Source organism: Anabrus simplex, unplaced genomic scaffold (genome assembly GCF_040414725.1).
Source record: "Anabrus simplex isolate iqAnaSimp1 unplaced genomic scaffold, ASM4041472v1 ctg00000125.1, whole genome shotgun sequence".
In the NCBI taxonomy this organism is placed as follows: Eukaryota; Metazoa; Arthropoda; class Insecta; order Orthoptera; family Tettigoniidae; genus Anabrus; species Anabrus simplex.
The window spans coordinates 493,141-520,973 of record NW_027130074.1 but is presented as its reverse complement, the minus strand read 5'-3'; the positions used below and the strand labels follow the sequence as shown (position 1 = coordinate 520,973).

Sequence of the window (27,833 nt, the reverse complement as noted above, 5' to 3'; positions counted from 1 at the left end):
CGAGGACATATTGCGACCTTTCTCTCGAATGACATTATTATGCGCAAGAAACTCCTGACGATATAGGAATGCACGAGCTTGTAGCCCTCATCAGAAATGGTCCATTAAAAAAAGTACAAGGTCTTTAATCCGGTAAATATGTATGTATTTAAATCCGTATACGTCTGTCCTCCTAGATAAAGGACGGCATATGATTTGATCTTGTTCAACCACACTGCAGTTTGTGGCAGGCGAGTAATAATTTTGTAAAAGCCCTTTTTGCGATTGTTTCAAAGAATCTCAGTCTTGTAGATATTAATAAAGTCGAGAACATTGTTTGCCGACAGTCTGCAAGATCTGCTGAACCATGGCAAATCATTTATAAATATTATTTACTCTCCCGAAAATATACTTATTGTATTTGTACATTGTATTCATACCAGTGCAGCATTATAAAATATCAGTGTGGCAATTTCTAATTATATAGCTTTGATGTGCAATCAGATCCGACATACTGTAAATGAAGGACAGTAGGTTCATACAAGGAAGTTCGTACTACTACCATGTATTACATCAGTCTACGTTTTAAGTGGAGACTAAAAGCCCTATGCTTATAATGTTACTAGCTGATATACCCGTGCTTCGCTACGGGATTCTCAGAAATACTGACTTGGTGATTTTCTTAACTGAATTAAACATAGGTCATTACAAAAACGTAAGTAGGAATGTAGCGATTGAAAGCAATGTTATCATATAAAATACTCGATCAAATGAAAAACCGCACATTTTCTCACTTTCAACGAACAGTATTACGGTGCCGATCTAACAGTCCAAAGTTTCAGAGCTGGAATAACCAGGTCGCAGACTGCCGTGAACACTCCCCTCTCATTATTCCGTTAAATATGCACACTACTCATTCCAATCAGTGCCTCAGGAGAGATTGAATAGCTCGATTGCTATGATGAACCAGTGTGTTACGTACCAGTAATATCAGAAAATGTATGAACCAGAGGAATAGCATGCTAAAGAAGAAAGTTATTTAACTCCCCAGGTTCTTCCCGCCAATATACAGGCAGGCTGTTACACTCGGTACGACGAAGCGAGTTGGCCGTGCGGTAAGAGGCGCGCAAATGTGAGCCTGCATCCGGGAGATAGTGGATTCGAACCCCACTGCCAGCATCCCTGAATATGGTTTTCCGTGGTTTTCCATTTTCGCACCAGTCACACCAGACTGTACCTTAATTAAAGCCTAGGCCGCTTCCTTCACACCCTTATTCCTTTCCTATCCCATCATCGCTACAAGACCTACCTGTGTCGGTGCAACGTAAAGCAAATTAAAAAAACTTCGGTACGCTGCAGTAATCATATCTATCGGGGATGAGTGGAAACAGAAGACAAAAAGCACATCACAACAAACAATGGTCAATGTAATGTTATTGTTGATAAAGTTTCTGTGCTTTCTATATTGCAGGCCTTCACGTTAGTTATCTTTCGACTCTATGATATTAGGGCGTCTTAAAAATTATTTATATCGTAGACTGTAGTTCCTTATTCTCAGATCGTACATACCTATATTCACTAAATTCTGTTTACCCATTTTCTCGTGACTCGGCGCTGATATGGGCTTAGTAACAAAAAATCCAAATTCATGAATATCTCCGTGATTATATGCGGTACGGTAACAATGTGAGACATAAGTGATCGGAAATTTAATAACTTCTTACATAACTACTACTAACTTACGACATAACTAAAGTTATGTTAGTTATGTAGTATTCATCGATACGACCACTAATAACATAAATAACTTATTTTAGAATTACCTTTCATGCCTTCCCCGAAACTAACATTTCACTCAGTGCGAATACAATTATTGATGGCATAGATTATAGCGACTTATTCCCCGACTTTGTATACCAATTTTCGTTAAGATACGACCACAAATATAATAAATATGTCAGAATTAAATTTTAGGCCTTCCCCTAAACTACCATTTTCTCAGTGTGAATACAATTATGTATAACCTATATTGTAGCGACTTATTTCCCATCTCTGTCTACCGATTTCCATTAAGATACGACCACTAACAATATAAATATTTGAAAATTAAATTTTAGGCATTCCCTAAACTGCCATCACTCAGCGTGAATACAATTATTTATGGCCTAGATTATATCAACTTATTACCCCGACTTTGCATACCGATTTTCATTAAGATAGGAACACAAATACATAAATATTTGAGAATTAAATTTCAGGCCTTCCCCTAAACTACCATTTCATTCAGCGTGAATAAAATAAGTTATAGCCTAGATTAAAGCGGTTCATCACCCGATTTTACATTCCGATTTTCATTAAATTATCTTCAGCCGTTTTCTCGTGATGCGTGTACATACAGACAGACAGACAGACATTACGGAAAAGTAAAAAATGCATTTCCTTGTTACTGTAGACATGACCGATACAAAAATACCATCCTTCTCAAATTCTGAGCAATGTACAGACAAAACTCTTATTATATATATATATATATATAGATATTCACCATACTGATGACCCATTTTCTCATAAATTATTTCAAGTAGAGACTTGAAATTTTTACTGAAGGTTATTGAGTACCCATAATGTACACTGATCTACACTCAATACGACAGCTTAGTTCATCAGTTGTAATCGAGCTAGCGAAGCGAGAGGTTGTATTGTGCAGTGAGTGCTGAGTGAGAAGTATGAATATTGCTTTAGAGCAATATCGCGCGGCCATAGGTCGATGGCACGGGCGAGTGAAGTGTGTGTGTACGCCAAGTGATAAGGTGCATTTACGAAAATCTGGGCTTGAGGGAACTATGATGGTAGCAGCAGTGGTGGCAATTCTTCTGATAATAGGAGGCATAGAAATGAACCCTAGACCAACGGGTTCATTGAGCTGGGAGGACATAGATAAGATTAGGGAAATAGTCAGAGATGCTTGCCAGTGTGAGCAAACGAGGGAGTTAATTCGCGAGCTGAGAAATGACATGACAGAAATGAAAGACTGTATAAAAGAAGAGAGAATAATTATGACAGAAAAGGTGGTGGAAAACTCTAGGGAAATAGAATTATTGAAGTCGAATATGAAGGAGATTGAAGGAGAAACTGATAAATTAAAGTGGCAACTGAAAATGACTATCCAGGACGCAAAGAGGAAAAATATTTTCATATACGGCATTCCAGAGAAGGAAAAGGAGGATTCGAATGATCTAACGAATAAAGTGTTGGATATTATAAATAACCATATCAAGATAAATTGTAAAGAAGAAGATATTGATGAAATATATAGGCTGGGGAGAGTCAAAGGGAAAAGACCTATTAAGGTTAAGTTGATTTCTGCTTTGAAGGCGAACAAAATTATCCTCAATGGGAAGAACTTGAAAGGAGAAAGGATTTGGGTAAGAAGAGATATGGATAAAGAGACAATCATGGAACAGAGAGTCTTGCGATTTCACCTAGTAAAAGCTAGGGACTATGGACTAAAAGCATACATAAGAGGCAAACGTCTTATAGTAGGTGACAGTAACTGGCCGCGTATCTGGTCAATTGCACAGCTACGAGAAATGGATAGACAGTTGAGTTCATCACACCAGGAAGTGCAACGGCCTGTAGAGGAAGGAATGTGTCAGTCAGCTGCCTGCACAGTGGCTGATAACGTACAATCTGATGACAACAGCGATCTGCATACTCTACAGAGGAACAGAAGACGGCAGAGGGACGAACACCTAGTGGAGGAGGATGGACAAACAGCTGACAGTTGAGTCGACACGAATCCAGGAAGTAGCGGCACACCTGATGACAGAACTAAGACTCTGGCTGGGAAAGATCTTCCAGCGGAGTTAAATAACAGTGGGAGGAACGACGAGGCGACCCGGATGTCAACAGCGGCGCCGCGTGGAGGAGCTGAGGATACATTCAGGCGTAGGTCAGTGAGTCTAAAAGACTTTTTTCAGAAGAAGGGGATGGGTTCAGGTAGTAGATTAAAACTCACAGAAGAACTATCTGAGAAGGACGTTATTTGCTCTCCGGAGGAAAGTATAATGGAAGTGGAAAGATCTAGAATAACTAGAAGTAAGTCAGGGAGTTTAGAACATAGAAGTAAAAAATAACTAGAGTTAAAGGTATCATGTGTTAACATTGAAGGAGTATGGAGCAAAATAGGTAACGAAGACTTTAAAGAGCTACAAGAAGAAATGAACATCCTTGGGCTTGTAGAAACTTGGGCTGATTACAAGAAAGACTTAAAGATAGAAGGGTGTATCGTATGGAGTCAATATGGATCAAGGAGATCCAATAGAGGAAGGATATCGGGCAGAATTAAAGTGGTTATCAAAAACAACTTAAAAGATAGAATACAGCGGTTAGAATCTGAGTTTAAGGAATTAATCTGGATAAGCATATTAGATAGGGTTAATTGGAGGAATGAAATATGTATAGCTTTTATATATAATCCATCTTTGAGCTCTCCATTTGCGCAGAATGATTTTTTTGAGAATTTAGCGACAGAAATCAGACGAATGAGAAGTACGTATGATCAGGCAAGCATTATTATTATTATGGGCGATCTTAACGCGAGGATAGGGGACAAGAAACCAGTTTATAGTCAACTTGTGGACGGGGTATTACTAGTTAATAGAAATAGCCAGGATAAAGAATGTAACAGAAATGGAGAAAAACTACTAGAGTTATGCGCGGTAGAGGAGCTTGGAGATGAGAGTGGAAAACTAACCTATATAGTAGAAAATGGGGGTAGTACTATTGACCTAGTTGTATGCTGTAGGGATAGTTTGCAAATTATCAAAGAGATAAGCATTAAGGATTGGGCAGAGGCAAATCATATGCCAGTATCTATAAAATTAATTATTCAAGAGATAGGAGCGCAAGAGATCGTTTACGATAGCGTACAGGAGAGGAAAATAGCTAGGTATCGTTGGAGAGAAGAATTAGGAAATGAGAATGGAAAACTAACCTATATAGTAGAAAATGGGGGTAGTACTATTGACCTAGTTGTATGCTGTAGGGATAGTTTGCAAATTATCAAAGAGATAAGCATTAAGGATTGGGCAGAGGCAAATCATATGCCAGTATCTATAAAATTAATTATTCAAGAGATAGGAGAGCAAGAGATCGTTTACGATAGCGTACAGGAGAGGAAAATAGCTAGGTATCGTTGGAGAGAAGAATTAGGAAATGAATTCAGAGAGTACTTCAATGGAGAAAATTTTGAGATTTGGAAAATAGGTATTGTAAAATTGATAGAAGAGAATAGAGTGGAGGAAGCCCTAACCAGGATAGAAAATTTAATAGGAATGGCAGGAAAAGGTATGAGGCAAAATCTAAGTAAAACGCAAATAAGAGGTGGATGGTATAATACAGAATGTGTAAAGAAAAAGTCACAAGTTATGAAGGCACTTAGGTTATACAGGGTGGATGGTGGTCAAGTAGCTAAAAACGAATTTTGTAAAAAAAGGAAAGAATACAGAGAATTGTTAAGAAAGACGAAGTTGGAATGGCAACAAAAGTTGGCTGCAGATATAAATAAAAAGTGCAAGGACAATGGCAGTAGGAAAGTATGGGATAAAATAAATCAAATAACCAAGAAGAAGTCGGGCTCTGGGGGGACCAATATAAGTTATAGTACATGGGTCCAGTATTTCGAGAAATTATTGAATAAAAAAAAGAAGACAGCTTAGTTGGGAAATGTGTTTCAATTTTTTTACAAATGACCTTTTTTTCAAAATTTTGGAACGTTTATTAACAAAACTCTCAAGATATAAATGCAATTGCACTAACAAATGTTACTTACCTATATCTGAAGACTCCAAGTGTCTATCTGTTATCGTTTCTGAGATAATAGGTTATTTGTACAAGAAAAACATATGATTATTATAATAAATGTTTATGCAATTACTAGAAGCACCCTGGTCCACAGTCTGGATCCTGTTCCTTATCTTCCACACCAAGTTTCTTCTTTCTCTCCAATCTTTCTTGATCATGTTTTGAGCTGCAGTTCCTGCCTTTTTTATCCGTGATCGAAACATCTGAGAGTATCCTGACACCAAGTTCCTGTAGGACCCTCAGCCTTCCAACATTGCCACCATTAAATTTTACTACTGCATCCCATACACCCAAATGTAATGTTTTCTTCCCAACAAAAACATTTTTAGGAAAACGAAACCACACAAAATTGTTAAATGACATGTAGGGATTCTGAGTCTTCCCATGTAAGCACTTCCTTAACAGTTCCGTTGCTGCCAGATCACGGTATATTGGCTTTATTGCTTCCATAACAGCTTCTGGCAATGCATTCTGGTCGTGGTAAGTGTCAGCAGTTCCAGCTGCCTCAGCTCTCCTATATTTGCACCAGGTTTCTGGAGGAGAAGGGCACAGATGGTGAACTAATTTCTCATTAGAAGAACCCTTATGAAAATACGTGGCCCAAACTGCTCTTCTCATAGCCTGTAAAAACATTGCTATTCTCTCTGACTACTTTGCCGTAGTAGTTTTGTAGTTCATCTTCTCAGTGAGCCTTCCAGAATGTTTTTTGGTTGTACCATCTGACACCTTTTTGTCCACATATTGTGCTTTCAGTTTGCGAAGATGTGTCCCCATTCTCTTTTGGAAGTAGCCTACACATTCCAACATAGTAATAACAGTATCACCACAGCACTTTGTCTTAGAGTCTCCATGTCCCAGGTATTGGACACAGCGAGCCCCTCGAGCTTGTTCAGAGCAATTGAAAATAGCTTTTACTGCAGCTGTCAACAGGCCCCTGCTTGTACCTTCATAGTTTTGTTTACTAGCTGATTGATGGACAGCTTTTTTGTCACCACTGCAATAGAATATACGAATCTAAGTAACTTATGAATATTTCACACCACAACTAAGTAATACTGAAAGTAAAAATACTGGGATAATGCACACTCTTTACGATAAATATAAACAAATGTCCTGCATTATTATTTTGGCAATCCTGCCAACCTAAAATAAATGAATATACCATGTCATCTGTTTTGGCAATCGTGCCAAACTAAAACAAATGAATATGCCACGTCCTTACACATAAAATAATTTCTGAGACAAGCTTTAGAAGAAAGTGTTGCGGTATGTAAGCCATATTTCTTATATTACTTTAAACATATTTAGGACCATCATAATTTAACAAATGATGCACCAAAATGAGCAGAAAAGACCCCGCTACAACTTGAGGCAAATAAAAGTCATATTTTCATCAAAAGGGATTTCAATTTCCCCTTAATTGCTGTCTTTAACAGAGGCCATTGGCAATCTAGAAACAACTATTCCTGATGAATTCCTGATGAAATGCTCAAAAAGCTGAAAGATAACGTGCAGATGATGGCTCTTTCCCCAACCCCGGTGCTTTCATTTCACCTACAGATACTGCTGTCATAGATATTATGATGGCGACAAAGAATATGGCTCAGGTTGTAGCGTTTTATTACAATGTTCTGATATCCTGGAATATTTGAACGCAAATGCAAGCAATCATGTCCTTAAATATTCTTACGAGTGTTCCTTTAACACTACACCTAAAAGGAGCATGAAAATCAAAACTTGAGCCAGAATTCGAGATGACACGACATTGAATTGCACGTAGGGGATACTGCTGCTATATATCAGACGTAAGGCTTTTCAGGTGTTTGCTCTGACGAGTCTAGTGTCAGACCTAAGACAAAACGCTGGTTAATAGAGCAAACGCCAGAAAAGCCTTACATCTGATATGTTTTTGACAAGCTCTATTGGTGAAAAATATCTAATTCCCTCCATGGGAATTTAGAATTTTCCATACTGCTGTTATGTAACAGAAAGAATGAATTTCATTTTATTTCAATAACTTCATGGACCAAGTGTTATTTTTAGTAGAATGATAACATCGCTGAATAGCATCCAAATCTATACCTGTGTCCTCCCCGCAGGGTGGTTCTATATATCCTAGGAAAGAAGAGAGAGAAATACAAATATCTTGGCTAAATGTGACATCTGCCTGCAACAGGCACATGGGAAAAGTCGATCACACAGGACAAAATGCATCGTAACGTGAAGTGGGACTTCCCAATTCATGCTGTATGCACTGAATTCACATCTACCAGAGGAATGCATGACTTCCTCACAAGCAAAGTACTGGGAGGCTCGACTATTTGTTGTTATTGCACTCTTAGGAGAAAATAAGTGGACAAACAAAAAAGAGGGCAATGATTCCAGACGAGACAGGCTAGACCACTTGATCATCACACAATATATTGATATGGCCACCACAAGACAACACGTGGCAGAAAATACGACACTGGTTTGTATGTCACACGTTTTGTGTCATATCACAGCAAGGAAAAGGTGCATTACTGTGCGGCAATTCTTCTTTACGTGATTACGTTACAAGTGTTTTATCAGGTTCTCAATTAGTTTTTTCAGTAAAATGGTATTTCATTTTGTATTGATGAATATCCTCCACGAACCTTGTGCATTAATAATAATAATCGTATGGCCTCAGCTACCGTTTGCAGACATTTCGATTTGACGCCATCTGGCTGTCTGCTCGTCAATTTCGACGTTCCGGTTTACACTGTCTGCCATCTAGCGGACCTAGAGTAAACCGGATCTCTCTTGGACGTCTATGGCTGAGATTTAATTAATTTTGTCGGGTAAATACCAAATATATCACCAGAGATCTTTTACATGCCGACATCGTACGACATGGAGTGTCGAATGGACTTTTTTCCGCCCTTCAAAAATCCGACTACCTCTGCCGGGTTTGAACCCGCTATCTTGGGATCCGGAGGCCGACACTCTACCACGGACCCACAGAGGCAACTACCTTGTGCATTGCAATAACACATGGCTAGTCGCAGGTAACGGATACGGGTTCCCAATCGGCCTGTCGGTAGTCTTGAGCGAAATAAACTGTATTTGCTCTCGTAGACCGAACACACACAAAGTTCTTAATGACAACTTTGGCGGAGATGGAGACGTTCAGTACGGAGCGGTTCGCAGACGAGGTACTCTTCCTTCTTCGAAGTTAATACAGAAACGAGCGTAGCGTTCCTTCTCTAGAGGAGGGCTGCAAAAGGCGTCTGTTCATGTCCGGAGAGGCGTAACTACCTGCTGTCTTGAGCTCTAAAACTCTTCATAATAAGCCGGCCGTCATATAACGGAATAATGGAAATACGTGTCATGGAATCGGAACCAAGCCTAGGGCGTCCCCTGGAAGGGCTAAACAAGCGAGAACCCCCATTTGTATCGCATCACTGAACTACGTCTGGACGAAGTAGCGAATTAGCTACAGCACTTGACAGAATGCATATAGGCATCTGCAGGTGCAGGAAAAAAGATGGAGTGGAGAAAAGTCATGCGAAATGGGGTGCAGATACTAAATGATGTACAACGGAAACTGAAGAACAACTAATTTTGTTGGCATTGTTTTATCAGCAAAATTTAGACTGTTTAGTCTCTGAGGTGCAAATGTATGACAATCGCTTTATGTAACATGTCTACGTTCGGGATAGAAGGAAAATCCCATTTTTCAGTGCAACGCTCCACAAACTGGCCTGGGCACGGAAAGCAAAGGTGCCTTCTGGGCAGTGCTTGACAAGAATACCGTTGTTGCCTGCGATCTGAATGGACGTCAGACGGAGGAAACAAGAGCACAGAGCTCACTGCGGTCAGAAGAGCGATGACCACGACCAACGAATTCCCGATAATGCACAAACTAAAGAGCGTGATACTCATCTAGGCAATTGCTGCAGTGGCTAACATCCGACTCACAATGTATAATCTCAGAGATGTCGCAGACAAATTCACAGGAAATGGACCAAAATGGATCGAATTGTGGCACCTAAAGGAGGCTGACGTTGCAAAAATTACACTGCCACCAATCACCACAGTTGAAGTAGGCCGGGCTAAACTGTAAGACGCTGCACGCCCTATTCTTGGAACAACTAACTGAGGGCGACGACGACGGATTGGCAATGACACGTGGCTTCGGAATTACAATGTTCAGGATGCATTAACGTGGAAGGAACAGCTGTTCGACAAGTTTCTAGTTCATTGGAATGCCTACAAAGCAGCCAGTAGTATGCAGGTCTACATGTGAAACTAGACATGCGCGAATACGAGCGGGATATTTAACAGCTAGTCAAATCGAGGCATCATGAAACGGAACAAATCAAACATTTTTACAGCATCAATAAGGGAACAGACGATTTGCTATTCGACTGGCGGGAAGCGCGAGAACGCTGGCGGAACTACTTCGACAAAGTTTCAATCTTGGGATTTCCGTATCTACCAGTACCAATCACATCCGCTCAAAAATAAGGGAAACCCTGTCGATTTTTATAATTACCGCCATATCACACTTCTGAGCTACGCAATGACAGTTTTCGAACAAATCCTCAATAATAGGATTAGCGATTTAGCCAAAATTACAAAGAGCCAATCGGAGCAAATCACACCGCACGGCTGTTAGCTGAGAGACACTGTGAAAAGAATAAGAGGCTTCATCTCGACATTCTGGACCTTAAGAGAGCCTTCCATCGGGTACCTCGTGACCTTATCTGGTCAGCGCTACAAGAACGTGGCATTCCAGAGCACCTTGCAGAGAGGGTGCAATTGCTCTACGTAGAATGAAGCAGTTATGTCCAAGCTGCCGCAGGGGCATCTGATGACTTTCGCATAACTCTAGGAGTCCACCAAGGCCGTGTTGCATTACCACTGCTGTACATTCTTGTGATGGAAAACATTATATCAGACCTGCACAAGCAAATGCCACGGACACTTCTCTATGCTTATGTCATTTTGGCTGCAGAGAATAAGCTTGATCTGCAGTGCCAAACAGAAGGTTGGAACAATCGACTAGCGCAATATGTCCCGCGCCTCAACAAAAAGAAGGCAGAATGCATGACAATACATCGTCGAGAAGTTGGAACCATGCATGTTCACGGTGAAGATATAGCACGAGTGGTGAAATTTAAGTATCTTGGCTCCACAATCTCTGATGAATTCAACTTAAGATATACAAAGCCTGGCTGATGTGGAGAATGACAAAGGGCACCCTTGCGACAGTCGGATGAAGAACAATCTTAAATCGACCGAAGTGTTATCTGTCCTCTCGTGTTCCAGCTACCAAGGAGGTAGAACGACAATTAAGCGTCATGGATACGAAGATGTTTAAGTGGAAGGCTAGAATAACTAGAGTGGATCGCATTTCAAATAATGTTATTAGCAAATGTCTTGGCATTGCACAGATCCAGAAGAAAATTGAGGAAAGGCGTGTGCGCTGATTTGGGCAATTGTTGCGTGCATAGGGTAATATATTGTGAGAGTCAGTATATACACAGGAAGTAAGCGGAAAGAGGCGCAAGGGACGAACTAGACAGCAAAGGAGAGATACAGTGCACAGCGACCCGAAATCTGCGAAAGTACATACAGACATGGTCCGAGAGCGATCTAACTGGAGACAACGTACCACAACACGACGCAGGACTAACACTAAAGAAGTAGAATAACAAGAAGCAGATTGATGGATATTCTATTGTGAAAAATCGGATACAATGTATATGTTACACATTGTAGCATTCCACTTAATAAGTTCCAATTCTCACCCCTAAATCCTTATGTCCAATCTCTATAAATGACTTAATTTCACAAAATACTGTTTGAATGATAGAACGCTTTTGGATTTCGTGTTTAAGTGACTGCACTAAATGTATTTTATACAAAAATATATAACTCAACCAAATAAAAAATTCAGTATTATCTGTATTAATCGGGAGTGACAGTTTGTATATCCAGTGAAATGGTATGGGTACCAACAAGAGTGTCTGAATGGAATTTCACAATTCATGTTTCTGCTTACATCCGTTAAAGATAGCAGATGATCAGATCAGTCAATTTATTTTCACTCTGATCAAGTCTATAAATATGAAAACGATGGAGGAGTGGCACAAAGTGTTCAGCTCAAGGCCATTTGCTCCTACACAAACGGAAGTTAACCTCTTCACTAATTATTTATCTCATGGCGATGTGTCTCTTCACAAATGGAAGTTAACCTCATCACTAACTGGTAAGCTCAGGAATATGTGTCCTTCCACAAGTCAGCAATTAGGAAATTTCATGAATCTTAAAACCTGTTCTTATGTAATTCAGTTCCAAACTGACATGGTAAACCTCTTAGACATTTTGAAAGAAATCATTGCTGCATGATATTTGTAAACTGCTGAAATGACAGTCCGGATAACACAGCGCCAGAGGTGAGATATAAAATAATACACAAAAGGCGTGTCACTTTGCTGGTTCGAGAGTGCCCCTGCACAAGATACGTTTAAGAACAAAGCTAAATTAAACTCCATTCAAAAATAGTAATATTCATTTTGTGTGTGAAAAGTATTCATAAGCAATATTTTTATTGGTGGCCATATTACAAAATTGTTCTCTAACGTGACCCATTGTGTCCTGTAACACAAGAATTACAAAGAAACAGCAGAATTTCAACCTAGAAGAGATGACGTATTTTGCGTTCTTTAGTTGTATGCATGGTTCTACTCTGACTAATGAGAGAGTGTAAGCTGATACAGGGCATTTCTGAGGACTGAAATGAATATTTCTTGCCACTAGTTGTGAATGTACAGAAGGAACAATTCAAAGCATCACATAACACATGAGAGGACTCTAATCACTAACAAAATCAAATAAACCGTTCGTAGTTTCCATCAATCAGGTTTGAAGTCAAATATTAGGCTATGACTAGGCATTCCAGAACGTGCTCATACAAGAGTGAAGCTAAGAGCACAAACTCGACCTTATACAATGGTTCCCCAGGGATTATCAAAGATCATTCTACACAGTAACCAAGAAAGGTGTGACAGCCAAAAATGAATTAGCAAGTAGTCCAATGGCACAACTACAGTTCAAAAACACTACTGCATTAAAAATTTTAAAACAGGATACACACTAGCAATACTCTGTTATGTCACTGATAAAAATAACAATTCGGAAATAATATTCTATGATTACATCATTATTTAACTACTCCTGCCAGATAATAAATTCACCTACTTGAAGAATTCTGGAATGTTCTTTAGGCAACCTGCACAAATTTAAAACTTCTCTTCTAGTTATTAGTTTATAATAACTGTGTAAATACGTTTGCAAACAACAAAGTACAAGCACATGACTGACAATGAGTACTGAAGTGAAAAGTGGGAAATGGCGGCAATCAGCAAGAGTGACCACAACACTGGAACAAGTGGTGAAATTATTTAACACAAAATAGAACCGGAAAGATCATAAAAGAGGAATCTAACCAAATAAATAATTCGAAAACTGACAATATTTGAGTTATAACACTATTGAACTGATTAATGAAACTAAATTACATTAGTCCGAAATTATTACATTGTTTACAATGTACATAAAAACATTTCAATTTGTGGATTTAGTTTATAATCTACAAACATGCATTTTTCTGTGTGTCACTGTTGATACATACGTAAAAAATTACTGAGAATATCTGGAGGCAATAGTGGCAGATGGCATTTCAGATGATAAGCATGTGATGAACAAATGAAGCAGTGACAGTGAAAGAAAGAATACATTTTTCACAGTTGCTTAGAGGTATTGTTTTTCTGCTAGTTGCTTTACGTCATGCTGACACAAAAATATCTAGTTCTAGAGATTTTTTGTACATATATATTCAACAAAACTACATGAAGGAACAAAAAATTTGATCTCAAAATTTCTTAATATTTCAGATATTTTTTTTTGCTAGTTGCTTTACGTCGCACCAACACAGATAGGTCTTATGGCGACGATGGGACAGGAAAGGGCTAGGAGTGGGAAGGAAGCGGCCGTGGCCTTAATTAAGGTACAGCCCCAGCATTTGCCTGGTGTGAAAATGGGAAACCACGGAAAACCATTTTCAGAGCTGCCGACAGTGGGGTTCGAACCTACTATCTCCCGAATACTGGATACTGGCCGCACTTAAGCGACTGCAGCTATCGAGCTCGGTGTCAGATAATTTTAACAAATAGAATTTTAAGATATAAGTATTTTAAATGTAACTTTGTAAAGACAAGATTAAACTGATAAAAATGGTAAGTTTCAAAGATAAAACAACCACTGCTCAACACAACTGGGAATAGGTACAACATATTCCATATTGTATAGGGTTTGTGTGTACGTACCTTGTTTCTTCTTTGATGTATGCCAGCAGCTGATCATCAGTATATTGTTCTATGAATATTTCCTTCTTAATATCTTCGGACTGCTATAAATAAGAAGAGTAGAATAAAGAAGTAAAGGAATAAAAAAAGAGTATATAGTCCTAAACAAGAATCGGGTGAGAATATAAATTTCATATTGGCAAAATAAGAGTATAATTAATTTATCTCCCAATTTAAAATATAAACATTTAAGAATGGAAAGTAACAATCAAATTAAAATCACATTATTTGGAAAAGAGGTGTCTACCTCGGTGGCAAATGGCACACTAAACTGCATTATTATCAAGCACTAAATTTTAAATTGACAAGAAAAGAAGATATTTTCCTAAAATACAGTGTTATACAATTTACACTAACAATTTTTTTATTAATTACAAAGCTCATATTTCATAAATTTATATCATTTAAAAAATTCTACTCATAACATCTTCTGCACATACAAATATAATCAACTCATATACAGTACGTGGAATGACTTAAAATAATACTATACAACTGCTACAAGATTAAAATTTACAATGGATTTATTTATTTATTTATTTATTTATTTATTTATTTATTTATTTATTTATTACCATTTTTGGAACCTAACTAGCATAACGACCTGCTACGTCATAACCAGAGCCACTGCTTTTCAGATAAGTGATAAGAGAGATAAGAACATGAAAAGTACGTAGAATAGTATAGCAGTAGACAAGGAAGCGATAGAAGGGAGGAACATGAAAGGATAAATATAATCTCCAAATCCTTACCCAACACCATGCTCTTTCTCTTTCTGCTGATCCCTATTTCCAAACTGACTACCTATTATCCTTATCCTCTTATATTCACGTTCCCCTGTTCCCATCATTCTATACATGAATTAACTTGTCATCTCTTTGTTACTTTCCATGCTCCTACATCTATATAATTAAAGTTCGTTTGTTTTGCCGATTTTTCAGATAATTATCCGTTTGTCTGTTCCACTATAACGGTGAGACGGCTTTATAGAATTTGACCAAACGTCATTTTTAGTGTATACTCATCCCGGGGTAGCTTTTTATATGCATATCATTTTAAAATCTTTGAATAGATGGAGGATTTATAGGAAAACCAAAACGGTTTTCCTCCATTTTCTCTTACATTATTGATTTCCTGTAAACTCCGTGGACTGTATGTGAAACGTCTCTTCATTATAAACAACTTTTGTTATGTTCATAATTTATCTTACTCTTCAAATGACGGGAAGATTTACTATTTTCTGCGGGTATCATGCTCTGTAATGAGTGACCGACAGACCGACAACGATTCTACAGGTTACCATGGCAACGTCTCTGACTGCTTGCCAGCAGGGAAGTGCCGTATTGCCATTTTCGTCATCATTCCTGTAAATTCGTGGTTGTTCCTTTGGTAGAAAACAAGAGAGACATCAATCGGCAATTCTGCGGGATATTGGCGGAATATCGTTTGAGTTTATAACCGTCTTCGAATAGCTTAAGTAATGACAGAAATATCGATCATCCTTCTCTGTACATCACATTAAGACAATCAATCAATCAATCAATCAATCAATCAATCAATCAATCAATCAATCAATCAATCAATCAATCAATCAATCAATCAATCAATCAATCAATCAATCAATCAATCAATCAATCAATCAATCAATCAATCAATCAATCAATCAATCAATCAATCAATCAATCAATCAATCAATCAATCAATCAATCAATCAATCAATCAATCAATCAATCAATCAATCAATCAATCAATCAATCAATCAATCAATCAATCAATCAATCAATCAATCAATCAATCAATCAATCAATCAATCAATCAATCAATCAATCAATCAATCAATCAATCAATCAATCAATCAATCAATCAATCAATCAATCAATCAATCAATCAATCAATCAATCAATCAATCAATCAATCAATCAATCAATCAATCAATCAATCAATCAATCAATCAATCAATCAATCAATCAATCAATCAATCAATCAATCAATCAATCAATCAATCAATCAATCAATCAATCAATCAATCAATCAATCAATCAATCAATCAATCAATCAATCAATCAATCAATCAATCAACCATAAAATTGATCAATCACCATTGATCAGCATTTAGGGCTGTCAATCAGGTGGAAGATTGATTCTCAGTTGTTTATGTAGAAGAAGGTTGTTGAAATTCATGAAACAACTCCTTTAGTAAATTATTTCTATCATTAAATCATCTTTGTATAAGCAAACATTTGCCAATGTATGTCCTTTTGAATTCCAATGCATCTCTCCAATGACATCTCAGAATATACTGCTTAGTCGAACAGCTTGTCTCCTTTCCCCAAGTCTTCCCAGCCCAAACTTTGCAACATCTGTGTAACACAAATATTTTGTGTGAAATCACCCACAAGAAATTGAATTGTTTCTGTAGATTATTTCCTGTTCTCTAATGAAGTAATTCTGGTGACGGTCTCATACTCTAATTGTGGCATTGCTGGAGATTTATATGTCCTATCCTTTAAAACCCCTAAATGAACTCATAATCATATTAAGAGATCCGAAAATTTTATTTTGAATTCTGTTTATGTGATTATCACAATGGAGTTCTATCTTTATTATGAATACCTAGGGACTTACAGAGATCCCCATGAGGAACATTCACCCCTTCAACAAAATATTATAATTAAAATAATTAAAACAGAGAGGACTCTTTTCATTTGTGAAACACACAACCTGACCTTTCGCCCTGTTTACCATCATACCATTGCCCGATATCCATCTCACAATATTGTCAAGGTCTTTTGCAGTCACTCACAATGAAGCGCCTTGAAGAATGCCATCTTCAATATAGTGATTGCAACAACTAGAGATGTCTCTACCAAGAAAAACTTGCATTATGCCCTCTAGTGTGAAGACGAACTATTAAACTCCTAAAGACATTCTTTATTTTGAGTTTACTACACTGAGTTGATTGTTTCTTGTGTGTCAAGATTGTCAAAACTTAAAATACGCCCCACCAACCTCAAAACTGAGCAATAGGAAATTTTGAATATGTATTTTTTCACCAGTAACAATCATCTTCTACCTATTTAATTAGCCAACAGGAACCGTCTTGTATACATTTGATTATCAAATAAAATTTGCAGGGGTGACGGGCGTTAGCCCAGAGTTCACCAGAACCATCCCCTTGGGTATAAAAGCTGGCACTTTTTCAAGCTCTCTTGTCCTACTGATCGTCAAGTTTACTGAGTGTGTGCTAATTGAGGAGGCGGAGGCGTCTCGCCCTTCATCGAACTTTACAGCAGATTAAGATAATGGCAGCTATTTAATATCTATGTGATAGCCTCTGAAAGCTAGCTCAAGGGGAAGGTTTCCCATCTCTAATAATGTAACCATACATTTCCAATAATCAAAAATGTAGATTTCCACTATGAATTTCAAACCATCCGAAAATCACTTAGCTTAAATTCGGGAAGAGAGAGTATGAAACCCTCCCGAGTTCTCTATCAACTTGACTTCGAGGAGACTATGATTTTGTAACCGTTTTCTATCTGGAACTAAAAATTTCTCCCTCTAGTCACCTCAGTAGTATAGGATTAATGAGCCCTACTAGGGTTTTAAGCTTCTAAATGTAAGTTCCAAGGAGTTCAAGTGTCCGCCTGGGCATCATTTTCATTTTTGGGCCAGTAACTTTAACCTGTGGTTTTTCCCACACAAAGGCCCGGTAGAATGAGTTTTCGATACTCCTGTAAAATTCAACCATTTATGTTAAGTGGATGGAGCCACAGTGCTCCAAAACATTTGTAAAATTGGGAGCTTAAAGCTCAGATGATTGACACATTTTGTTGATTTTCTAACTTCCCCTCCTTGTATCTAAGCTAACGTGCTAGTTATGTACCTGAAATCTTGTTCTGTCGCTGATTCACGTTTTTGTTAAAATTGGACATTTGAAAAAATAAGAAAACAGCCAAAAGGAAATATAACCTTGATTTTAAAGCTTTTAATTAATCTTATGATTGACGGAGATAGACCCATTCATGCCTGCACCTTTTTCACCCCTCTGTTCCACGCAAACAAGTGCTAGCAGAGCGTGGTTGAATGGGTCTAGATAAAGCCAATTTTGACGGCTACTAATAGAAATGTACATAGAACTCTAAAAATGTTCTTGGTTACTGGAAATTTTCAAAATTCCTATCATTTTCTATCAACATGTCTGGTCCTCGAGTAGTCCTTGCAAGCGGGTATTTGCGCAAGGAGGTATTGATGTATGAACTTCTAATTGGGAAGGTCCAGTCTGGAGGCACGGTTGAGGTAGATATTGCCAAACTTAAGGAATCCTTAGTACTTCCTATTTGTTTCCCGGTATTTGGGGGGAAAAAAGAGATTGATGAGGCTCTATCCACTATCACGGATAATACCACCGAGCTAGTTTCTGTATTTAGTGTTTTTGAAGTAAGCGGTACTTCTGGTCATCAACTTAAAGGAGTTCAGGCTAGACTGTTTCACTTCTATAATAGGGTTAGAGATCTATTTTCTCTGAAATTGAAGGATGATCATGCTAAGGAGGCGAGTAATCTAGTGGAACACTTGTTTGAAATGTCGAATAGAGTTAGTCAATTGTTGTCCGGGGAAGCTACTCCTAAAAGCGACAAGGTTCCTATGGTAAATTTGTCGACGGAGGAAGAATCTAGTAGAGCGATTGAGAGTAGGAAATCTGTTGATGCTCAACAACCATCTACCCCATCGGAACAAGTGTCGGACCATCTAAGACAACTTCCACCCTTCTTTCTGAGAAACGCAGTGTTTGAACCTACCAACCTCCAATGCCGTCACCTGTTATGTCGCACGGCTTCAGCAGCTTGCCCCACCACTTAGCCATGTTGCTTAAAGGAATATCCAAGTTATCCATTAACTCAACTATTGAAGTCATTGCGTCTTTAAGATTTTTAGTCGAATTTCAAGACCATGCTTTATTGTTTGCCATCTCTCACTCCCAAATACTTCAAATAATTTACCCCTCTTCTGCAGGTGTCTTCTCGGACAAAACTGTAAGAGCAATAGCTGATAGATCTTCAGTAGAAGATTTCCATGTCCATCTTTTGGCTAACTTCATTCATGCTAGAGCTATGTCATCTTTAATCCAGAAGTACTATTTCAGAGTAGAGAGGTTGGACGAGAACCTTGTTGACTTTATCTAAGATATAAAGTTTCATACGAGGGTATTCGCTCTTCATTTCCCAGAAGATCAAATTGTCCAAACTACAGTAGAAGGAATCTCTCCGCCCTATAACACGTACATATGTTTCGCATTTCGGCCCCAAACCTTCTCGGAATTAGAAGCAATGGCAGTGTCAGCCGAAGGAGTAAGGTACGCTGACACCTTACGAGTCGCCAAGGAGCCCCATTCGCCATCTAACTCTTCTCGGCCACCACCTCACCGAACATTTCCTACACGCAAGTGTTGCGCATGTGTATCAAGGGAACATCTTAGAAACAAATGTCCCTTGATAAAATCTAGTTGAACCAGGAACGGAGCTGGTCCGTCTCAAGGTTGCTTCAAGTGCGGGTCATTTTCCCATCTTGCTAAGAATTGCACCTTAAGTAACAGCACACCATCTTTTCAAATTCTAGTGCTGCCTCTACGACTCCATGTGATAGGAAGTGACTAGTGTCACGGGCTGAGTCACAAAATTCTCCTTCCAGAAGCTCAGCCCCTATTAGATTAGGGAATGCCTTAAAATTACTTCCGAGAGCCCAGGATTTGTACTATATCTCAGGTGGCAGATTCCCTATCAGTTGTTTTCCTAGCCTTTCCCTAAATGATTTCTAAGAAATTTGAAATTTATTGAACATCTCCCTTGGTAAGTTATTCCAATCCGTAACTCCCCTTCCTATAAATGAATATTTGCCCCAGTTTGTCCTCTTGAATTCCAACTTTATCTTCATATTTTGATCTTTCCTACTTTTATAAACGCCACTCGAACTTATTCATCTACTAATATCATTCCACGCCATCTCTCCGCTGACAGCTCGGAACATACCACTTAGTCGAGCAGCTCTTCTTATTTCTCTCAATTCTCCCCAGCCCAAACTTTGCAATATTTTTGTAACGCTACTCTTTTGTCGGATATCACGCAGAACAAATCGGGCTGCTTTTCTTTGGATTCTTTCCAATTCTTGAATGAGGTAATCCTGGTGAGGGTCCCATACAGTGGAACCATACTCTAGTTGGGGTCTTACCAGAGACTTATATTGCCCTCTTCTTTACATCCTTACGACAACTCCTACAAACCCTCATAACCATGTGCAGAGATCTGTACCCTTTATTTACAATCCCATTTATGTGATTACCCCAATGAATATCTATCCTTATATTAACACTAATGAACCCCAAATGGAACTTTCACCCCATCAACGCAGTAATTAAAACTGAGAGGACTTTTCCTATTTGTGAAACTCACAACCTAACTTTTAACCCCGTTTATCATCATACCATTGCCTGCTGTCCATCTCACAACATTATCGAGGTCACGTTGCAGTTGCTCACAATCTTGTAACTTATTTATTACTCTATACAGAATAACATCATCCGCAAAAACCTTACCTCTAATTCCACTCCTTTAATCATATCATTTATATATATAAGAAAACGTAAAGGTCCAACAGTACTGTATAGTTGTATATAAATGTGTTTTTATTCAACGAAAAACTGCATTGAATGGTCTACCAGACTTACAGTTTTGTTATAGCCCTTCTACTATGAACAGTTACAACCTAAGCTGCTTAACATTTGTATAATTCCTACTACAAGTGCACGGGAAACTGTTTTGTCCTAAAAACGAAAAGTTCACCGTCCTAATGGTCATGAGTTAAAACTTTGTGTTAAGAACCAGAACATTTCGTGCTACACACATGATAGTGAATGGAACCCAGGGCTCACTTTTAAACATAAGGGCTCCTCCTCATTTTCCTGGCAAAAGGGCTTCTCTTCCTTATCCGTATGGCAAAAGGGCAAACGGCTCCTCCCCACTGCCTGGCAAAAGGGCTCGTCCTCCTAATCCCAATGGCAAAAGGGCTCCTCCTTATTTGCCTGGAAAATGGACCCCTACTCACCCTTAAGGCAAAAGGGCTCCGCCTCATTTGGCTGGCAAAAGGGCTCCTCTTCCTCATCTGAATGGCAAAAGGGTTTAGAAATTGAACTCGGAGCGGGACTAGGAAGAATATGGTGGAAGATTTAATACTTATGCTTTATCCATAGGGACATAGCGGCTACACATTTTACTAATAGCTTAGGAAGAGTGGTGTAAGGCTTAATACATGTGCTTTATCGACTGGGACAGACTTTTGACCTTTTTCCCAGTCCTATTTTCTAGAAATATAGCCACCTAGTTAGTCACAATTTTACCTAGCCCAACTGCACTTAATTTTTTCAGTAGTCTCCAAATATCTATCCTATCAAAAGCCTTAGGTATGTACATCATGAAACATTTGACCTCTTGAATCTAAAATATCTGCTATATCTTGCTGGAATCTACAAGATGAGCTTCAGTGGAATAATGTTTCCTAATCCTGAACTACCATCTATCGAACCAGTTATTAATTTTGTAAATGTGTATAATATAATCAGAAAGAATGCATTCCAGGAGCTTGCATGCAACACCAGCCAAGATGACTAGTGTGTGATTATTGGCTTTATGTTTATCACATTTCTTTATACACAGGATGCTACTACTGCAATTCTTCATTCATTTGGTATAGCTGCTTCATACATACACTTATCAAATAAACACTACAGATACGGTTCTATATCTGAACCAACTGACTTTAGTATATCCCCAGAAAGTTTACCAATCCCAGCAGCATTTCTAGTGTTAAATTTTTGTAGATCATTTTCAATCTTTTAAAAACATTGTAGATCCATGTGGACATTGCAAATTAATTTCAAAGGATTAAGTGAAATTCTCAACTGCGTCAGGTGCAGCAAAAGGACATGACCATACATTGGTGACATGTCCTATGCCTCGCGAGTGATGGGTACGATGCCCATTTCCTGGCGAATGGTGTCTTTTTTACGTGATGCAGGACTGCGATACCCATCGACTAATGGAGTATACACATTCCCATGTTGCAAAATTGGTACTCCATACCTTTCTCAGTTCGTCGACATTCAGCACTGTACACACAGCAACAGGACATATTGTGGACTTCAGATTAGTGGAATCCTCCAGTCACACAGTATGCCTGTGACTTCTTCATGTGATCCATGGCGACTTTATCATAATTCGCACTTCAACAACTATCCTACTATCAGACTGTAGGCGAGATCCTAGATACCTGAATCAACTTGGATGGAGCCAAGAGTCCAGGTATTCACTCTTGTTTATGCTCATCCTTTTTTCTTTATTCGTGTCAGAAGTATCAACTTTACTTACAGATGTTCCTGCCTGTGGTGCCCCTGCATAGGTACCTGGATTAAAACTCCAGTACTGAACTGAACGTAGGCATTCCAGAAGTATCTACCAGTCAATAAGTTCATTCTAAGGTCATATTTTTATAAATAGATATTCCAAACTTCACCTTGAAGCCGCAGTCCCGTTGTGGGTCTATCAGCAAGTGCAACATCACGTGGATATAAGAGAGTCGTAGGAACACTCCTTTGCAGGTCCCATGTGAGTGTGTTCATGCTGAGGACAGAGCGGAACCTTGCTGTACACCAAGCTGCACTGAGAAGCTGAGAGCGCAACGTACACAATCTCTGTTGTCCATGTATAGCATCTTAAAGTCTTTCGAAGTTCGAGAAGCGAATGACAGAATTCCAAGCACGCTTGGAGGAAGCCATGGCTGCTGGTGCGACCAGTGCTGCCAACCCAGGCGAAACACTAAGCGGCCTCGCTTCAGAGTTGCAGGAGTTTCGGGAAATAATTTCAGAGGAATTAAGTGAAATGAAGAAGGAGGTAAGTCATCTACAGGAACGTCTCGACAAGCAGGACGTCCTGATTGACGAGGCAGAGCCGAAGGAACTGCCTGCTCCTTCATGGTGTCGGTGAGACCGCCGACGACGACACGTACGCTGTGGCGCTGGGTAAATTAAAAAACAGACGGAACGTCGAATTTTCTACAGACAGTATAGATCTATGTCATAGACTGGGCCGTGTGAAGAGGACAGCAGCTGAGGTGGTGTCCGCAGATAATAGGCCGATCAGCATTAAATTCCTCAGGCAGAATGAAAGAGACCGCATCTGGCGCGGCAAGCAAGCTCTTAAAGGTACTAAATTATTAATCACCGAATCTCTGACTTCCACAAGGAAAGAAGTATTGCGTAAGGCTCGGGACTTCTGGGATTTGCGGCGGGTTTCGACGCAGGACGGCCGAATTATCGTTCATTTAGAAGACGGAATAAAGCTCTACATTAACTCACCTCATGAACTTACATATGAGGCGGTTAGGTAGATCATCAGTGTGATATGACCATTGTGATGTGCATACAAAATATTATTATCATCAATAGGTTTACGCGCGCGTATGTGTGTGTGTGTGTGTGTGTCTGTGTGTGTGTGTGTGTGTGGTGCCTTAAGCAATCAGCAGTCCATTTCTTCAGGAAATACAGGTAAGAAATTTTAGGCCTCAGTTAAAGTATGCCCTTTATTCAGGTAGCTACGACATTTCCTCAGGATATTGACCACTCTAAGAATAGCACACCCCTCACTCCTTCCCAGAACATAGATGCCGGCAACCTTTTGAAACAAGAGCTTTCACTATATCCTCATACTCTCCAGTGTTGTCACTTGAACAGCCTAAGTTTGCCAGCATACATTGACGAAATTCAGCTATATTTAACGAAAATAGCGTCCATTTGATAGCTATTAGTGAAAGGTGGTTATCGCCATCCATTCCGAACAATATGGTTCGCCTTGACGGATATAACTTCTACCGCCATGATCGTACATGTTCTCTGCTGTAGAGATGACGTGAAGAGCCGTATCATTTGTACCTCATCGACCGGTGAACTGCCGAGGACGGAGTTTATGTTCGTCGAAGTAGTTGCTAGTGGACAGAAAATACTTACTGGAGTGGTTTACCGACCACCTAAAGTATCTCATTTGACCGAGTTTGAAACGCACCTACTTAACTTGCTACCAGCGTAGCAACATATCATTATATCAGGGGACTTCAGTACTAATCTATTTACGAAGAAATACGATACTAAGAAATTGGAAGACTTGTTTTCCTCGTGTGAATTGACTATCCTTCCCTCTGACCCTAAAAAACATGTACATACTGCCAGCAACATTTTCCGCACCTTAATAGACCTCAAAGTGACTAACAACCCTCACAAAGTGGTAACCCACAGACAAATTTCAGTACCGGCCGTGTCCACCCACGATCTTATATTTCTTGCCTACTCACTTCGCGTACCAAAATACAAACCTAGGTATATGACGTGCAGGAATATGAAAAATATTGACACATTGATGCAAAAATAAATACATATAATTCGTTAATACACAATATATACAACAAGCATGCACCGAAAAACAGATCAGAATATCCCGCAAACCTAATCCATGGCTAACCTATGCATTTAAAAATATGATGTCTCAACGTGATGCTCTTTACCGACATTACAAGGGTACTCCGGACCCAAATGACTATGAAAACTATAGAATAATTAGGAATAAAACTAAATAAATCATCCGTAAACTCAATTTTAAATATATTCGCGAATCAGTAAATAAAAAGCCTAAATACGGCTAGTGTCTGGAGGCATCTCTAAGCCATGGGCATAGGAAAAACACATGAACAGCTTCAGGTAACTGACATTCCTCTCGAAGATTTAAATGAGTATTTCACGGAAGAGAGAGCTCAGTCTAATCCACTTAACAGACCACACGTAAATAACGTCTCAGCACGTGTCCCACAAAATCGCCCCTGCTTCGCCTTTCGTACCGTCAGCACTAATGAAGTTAAGAAAGTCTTGTATTCTATTATATCCAAAGCAAGTGGTGTCGATGAAACTCCTATTACTCTCATACATAACATTATTGGCGCTATTCTACCCATTCTCACCCATATTTTAATTACTGGCTCAAGAACGGCACATTACCGAAAATTTGGAAGTACGCCAATGTAATTCCACTTCCTAGAAACCCAGATTCGAAACTCCCATCCGATTACCGCCCCATTTCGATTCTTTCTGCTCTCTCCAAAGCTTTAGAACGGTTGGCACATGCGCAAATACTGGAATACCTTCAGGCTCAAACTCTTCTTGGCCCGCTTCAATCTGGCTTCAAGAAGGGTCATAGCACAGCAACTGCCTTACTCAAAGTGACTGAGGACACCAGACAAGCGATGGACGAAAGACAAGTGACAACACTCACACTCCTTGACTTCAGCAGTGCTTTTGACACGATAAACATCCAGACATTGCTGATGAAGCTCAAATCGTTTTTCGGTAATGTTGCTTTAAAAATTTTCGCCCCATATCTTACAGACCGTATGCAACGTGTTATAGTACAAGATACCGCTGCTCAGTGGCGACTCTGGAAGGCAGGAACCCCCGAGGTTCTGTTCTTGGTCCCGTTTTGTTTGTCCTCTATATTAATGACATCTCCTCCAAAATTAAGTATAATAGATATTACCTCTCCGCCGACGACCTCCATATTTACAGCCACGTTAATATAAATGATATATCGAATGCAATAAGTGATATTAACTCCGACCTTCAACAACTCAGTGTGTACGCCAGTGAAAACTCTCTCCTCCTCAACCCCCCCAAAAAACTCAATCATAATCTGTTCTCAGAAATTATTAAACATCATGTATAAAAATTATGCTTTTCCTCCGGTGACATTAAATGCCACCGTAATCCCGTTCAGTAAGGAAGTGAAGAACCTAGGTATGACCCTGACTGAAACTCTTGATTTGCCTGCACGCATAAGAAACACGTGTAGAAAGATGCACGCGACGTTACACCCTATGAAACGACATAAGGACATTTTGTCACAAGACGTTAAGATAAAACTACTCCATACTTTGATACTACCAATACTTGACTACTGTGACATTGTCCTCGTTGATGCGACCCGTGAACAAACTATGAAACATTACGAGAATTGAACTCTGGTCTTCGATTTGTTTTTAACATGAGTTACGATGCTCACATAACCCATAGTTACACATTTATTTTCTGGCTGAAACTCGAGAGGCGACGGAAAATCCACGTACTCACGTTGATATATCGAACTCAGAAGGAAAATCTACCCAAATACATCTCTTTTAAATTCCATTTAATATCCTCATTCCATAACTGTAACACAAGATCTGGCACTTCCCTCGCTATTTCCGTCAACCACTCTCCAATATATAACAGAGCATTCGTTGTGGCTGGGTCACGACTTTGGAATTCACTCCCAGCTGCTGTCAGGTACTCAAACTCAATATCAAAAGTTAGGACTGCATGTAGAGATTACCTGTTGAATACCGCTGATTATTTCATGTGTATGACGAAGTTGTGTGATTGTGGTTATTATTATGACCATTATTATTATTATAGTGTAAAAATACTTATTATTATAGTATAATATACATAATATTTAGCTTCTAACTCATGTACATAGATCACTTTTATGGCCATACTTATATTTCCATTTACTTTATTACTTATTGTGTTCTCTTTATGCAATGCTTATTCTTTGAGTTTGTATCTTACTTTTTCATTAAGACATTGTCTCTTTCTTATTGTCTTTACGCTCCGAATTTTTTTCTATTTTATTTGTTGAACTTTGCTTTCTTTCTTCATTATATCTGTAATTTTTAGCTTATCTTTGATTTTATACTAGATTAGTACATTTCCTATATATATGTATTATCTGTAAATTGATTATGTGGTTAAGTGTAAGAGAGGGCCACGAGCCCTAACTTCGCCACTGCTAAAGTCATTAAATAAATAAATAAATCGCACGCAGGGTACAACTCCATCACGGCACTTACGTGTATATCGATGGTAACTCACTGTACTGTGTGTGTCAGGAATGCTCCGTTCACAATAATATACACGAGACATCCCCACCGTTGGTAACTGCTCTCTTTTCCATCGAAGCACCGGATTCCTTGAACTCATATCAGATCTTTCCCTTTCTTGCTTCTTCACGGGTAACCAGTTGGCGTGTCAACGATGTAGGCACGCAGCTCTAGCCTTGCGCGGGTCGCTGTATAATCAAGTACTCCTGAGTTAAACCCAGTGACTCATCGCAAATTCCCAGCTTCAAGAATAACTTTTCCGTTTACACAAACATGACATGAAATAACACATGTCTCAACATATTGACCACATTACAATACATAATATATCGAGCTCGATAGCTGCAGTCGCCTAAGTGCGGCCAGTATCCAGTAATCGGGAGATAGTGGGTTCGAACCCCACTATCGGCAGCCCTGAAGATGGGTTTCCGTGGTTTCCAATTTTCACACCAGGCAAATGCTGGGACTGTACCTTAATTAAGGCCAAGGCCGATTTCTTCCCATTACTAGGCATTTCCTATCCCATCGTAATGATAAGACATATCTGTGTCGGTGCGACGTAAAGCAAATAGCAACAACACATAA

General features: G+C 39.0%; 1 protein-coding gene across 1 annotated transcript in view; it reads right to left on the bottom strand.

Moving 5' to 3' along the window:
• LOC137503446 (zinc finger protein OZF-like) overlaps positions 1–27,833 on the bottom strand; it is a gene marked incomplete at its 3' end in the record, with an annotated part of 113,055 nt that overhangs the window by 61,078 nt on the left and 24,144 nt on the right. Inside the window, exon 4 of the mRNA XM_068231032.1 lies at positions 14,202–14,284. Coding sequence (XP_068087133.1) covers positions 14,202–14,284 — 83 coding nt within the window. The remainder of the gene's footprint in view (positions 1–14,201; positions 14,285–27,833) is intronic.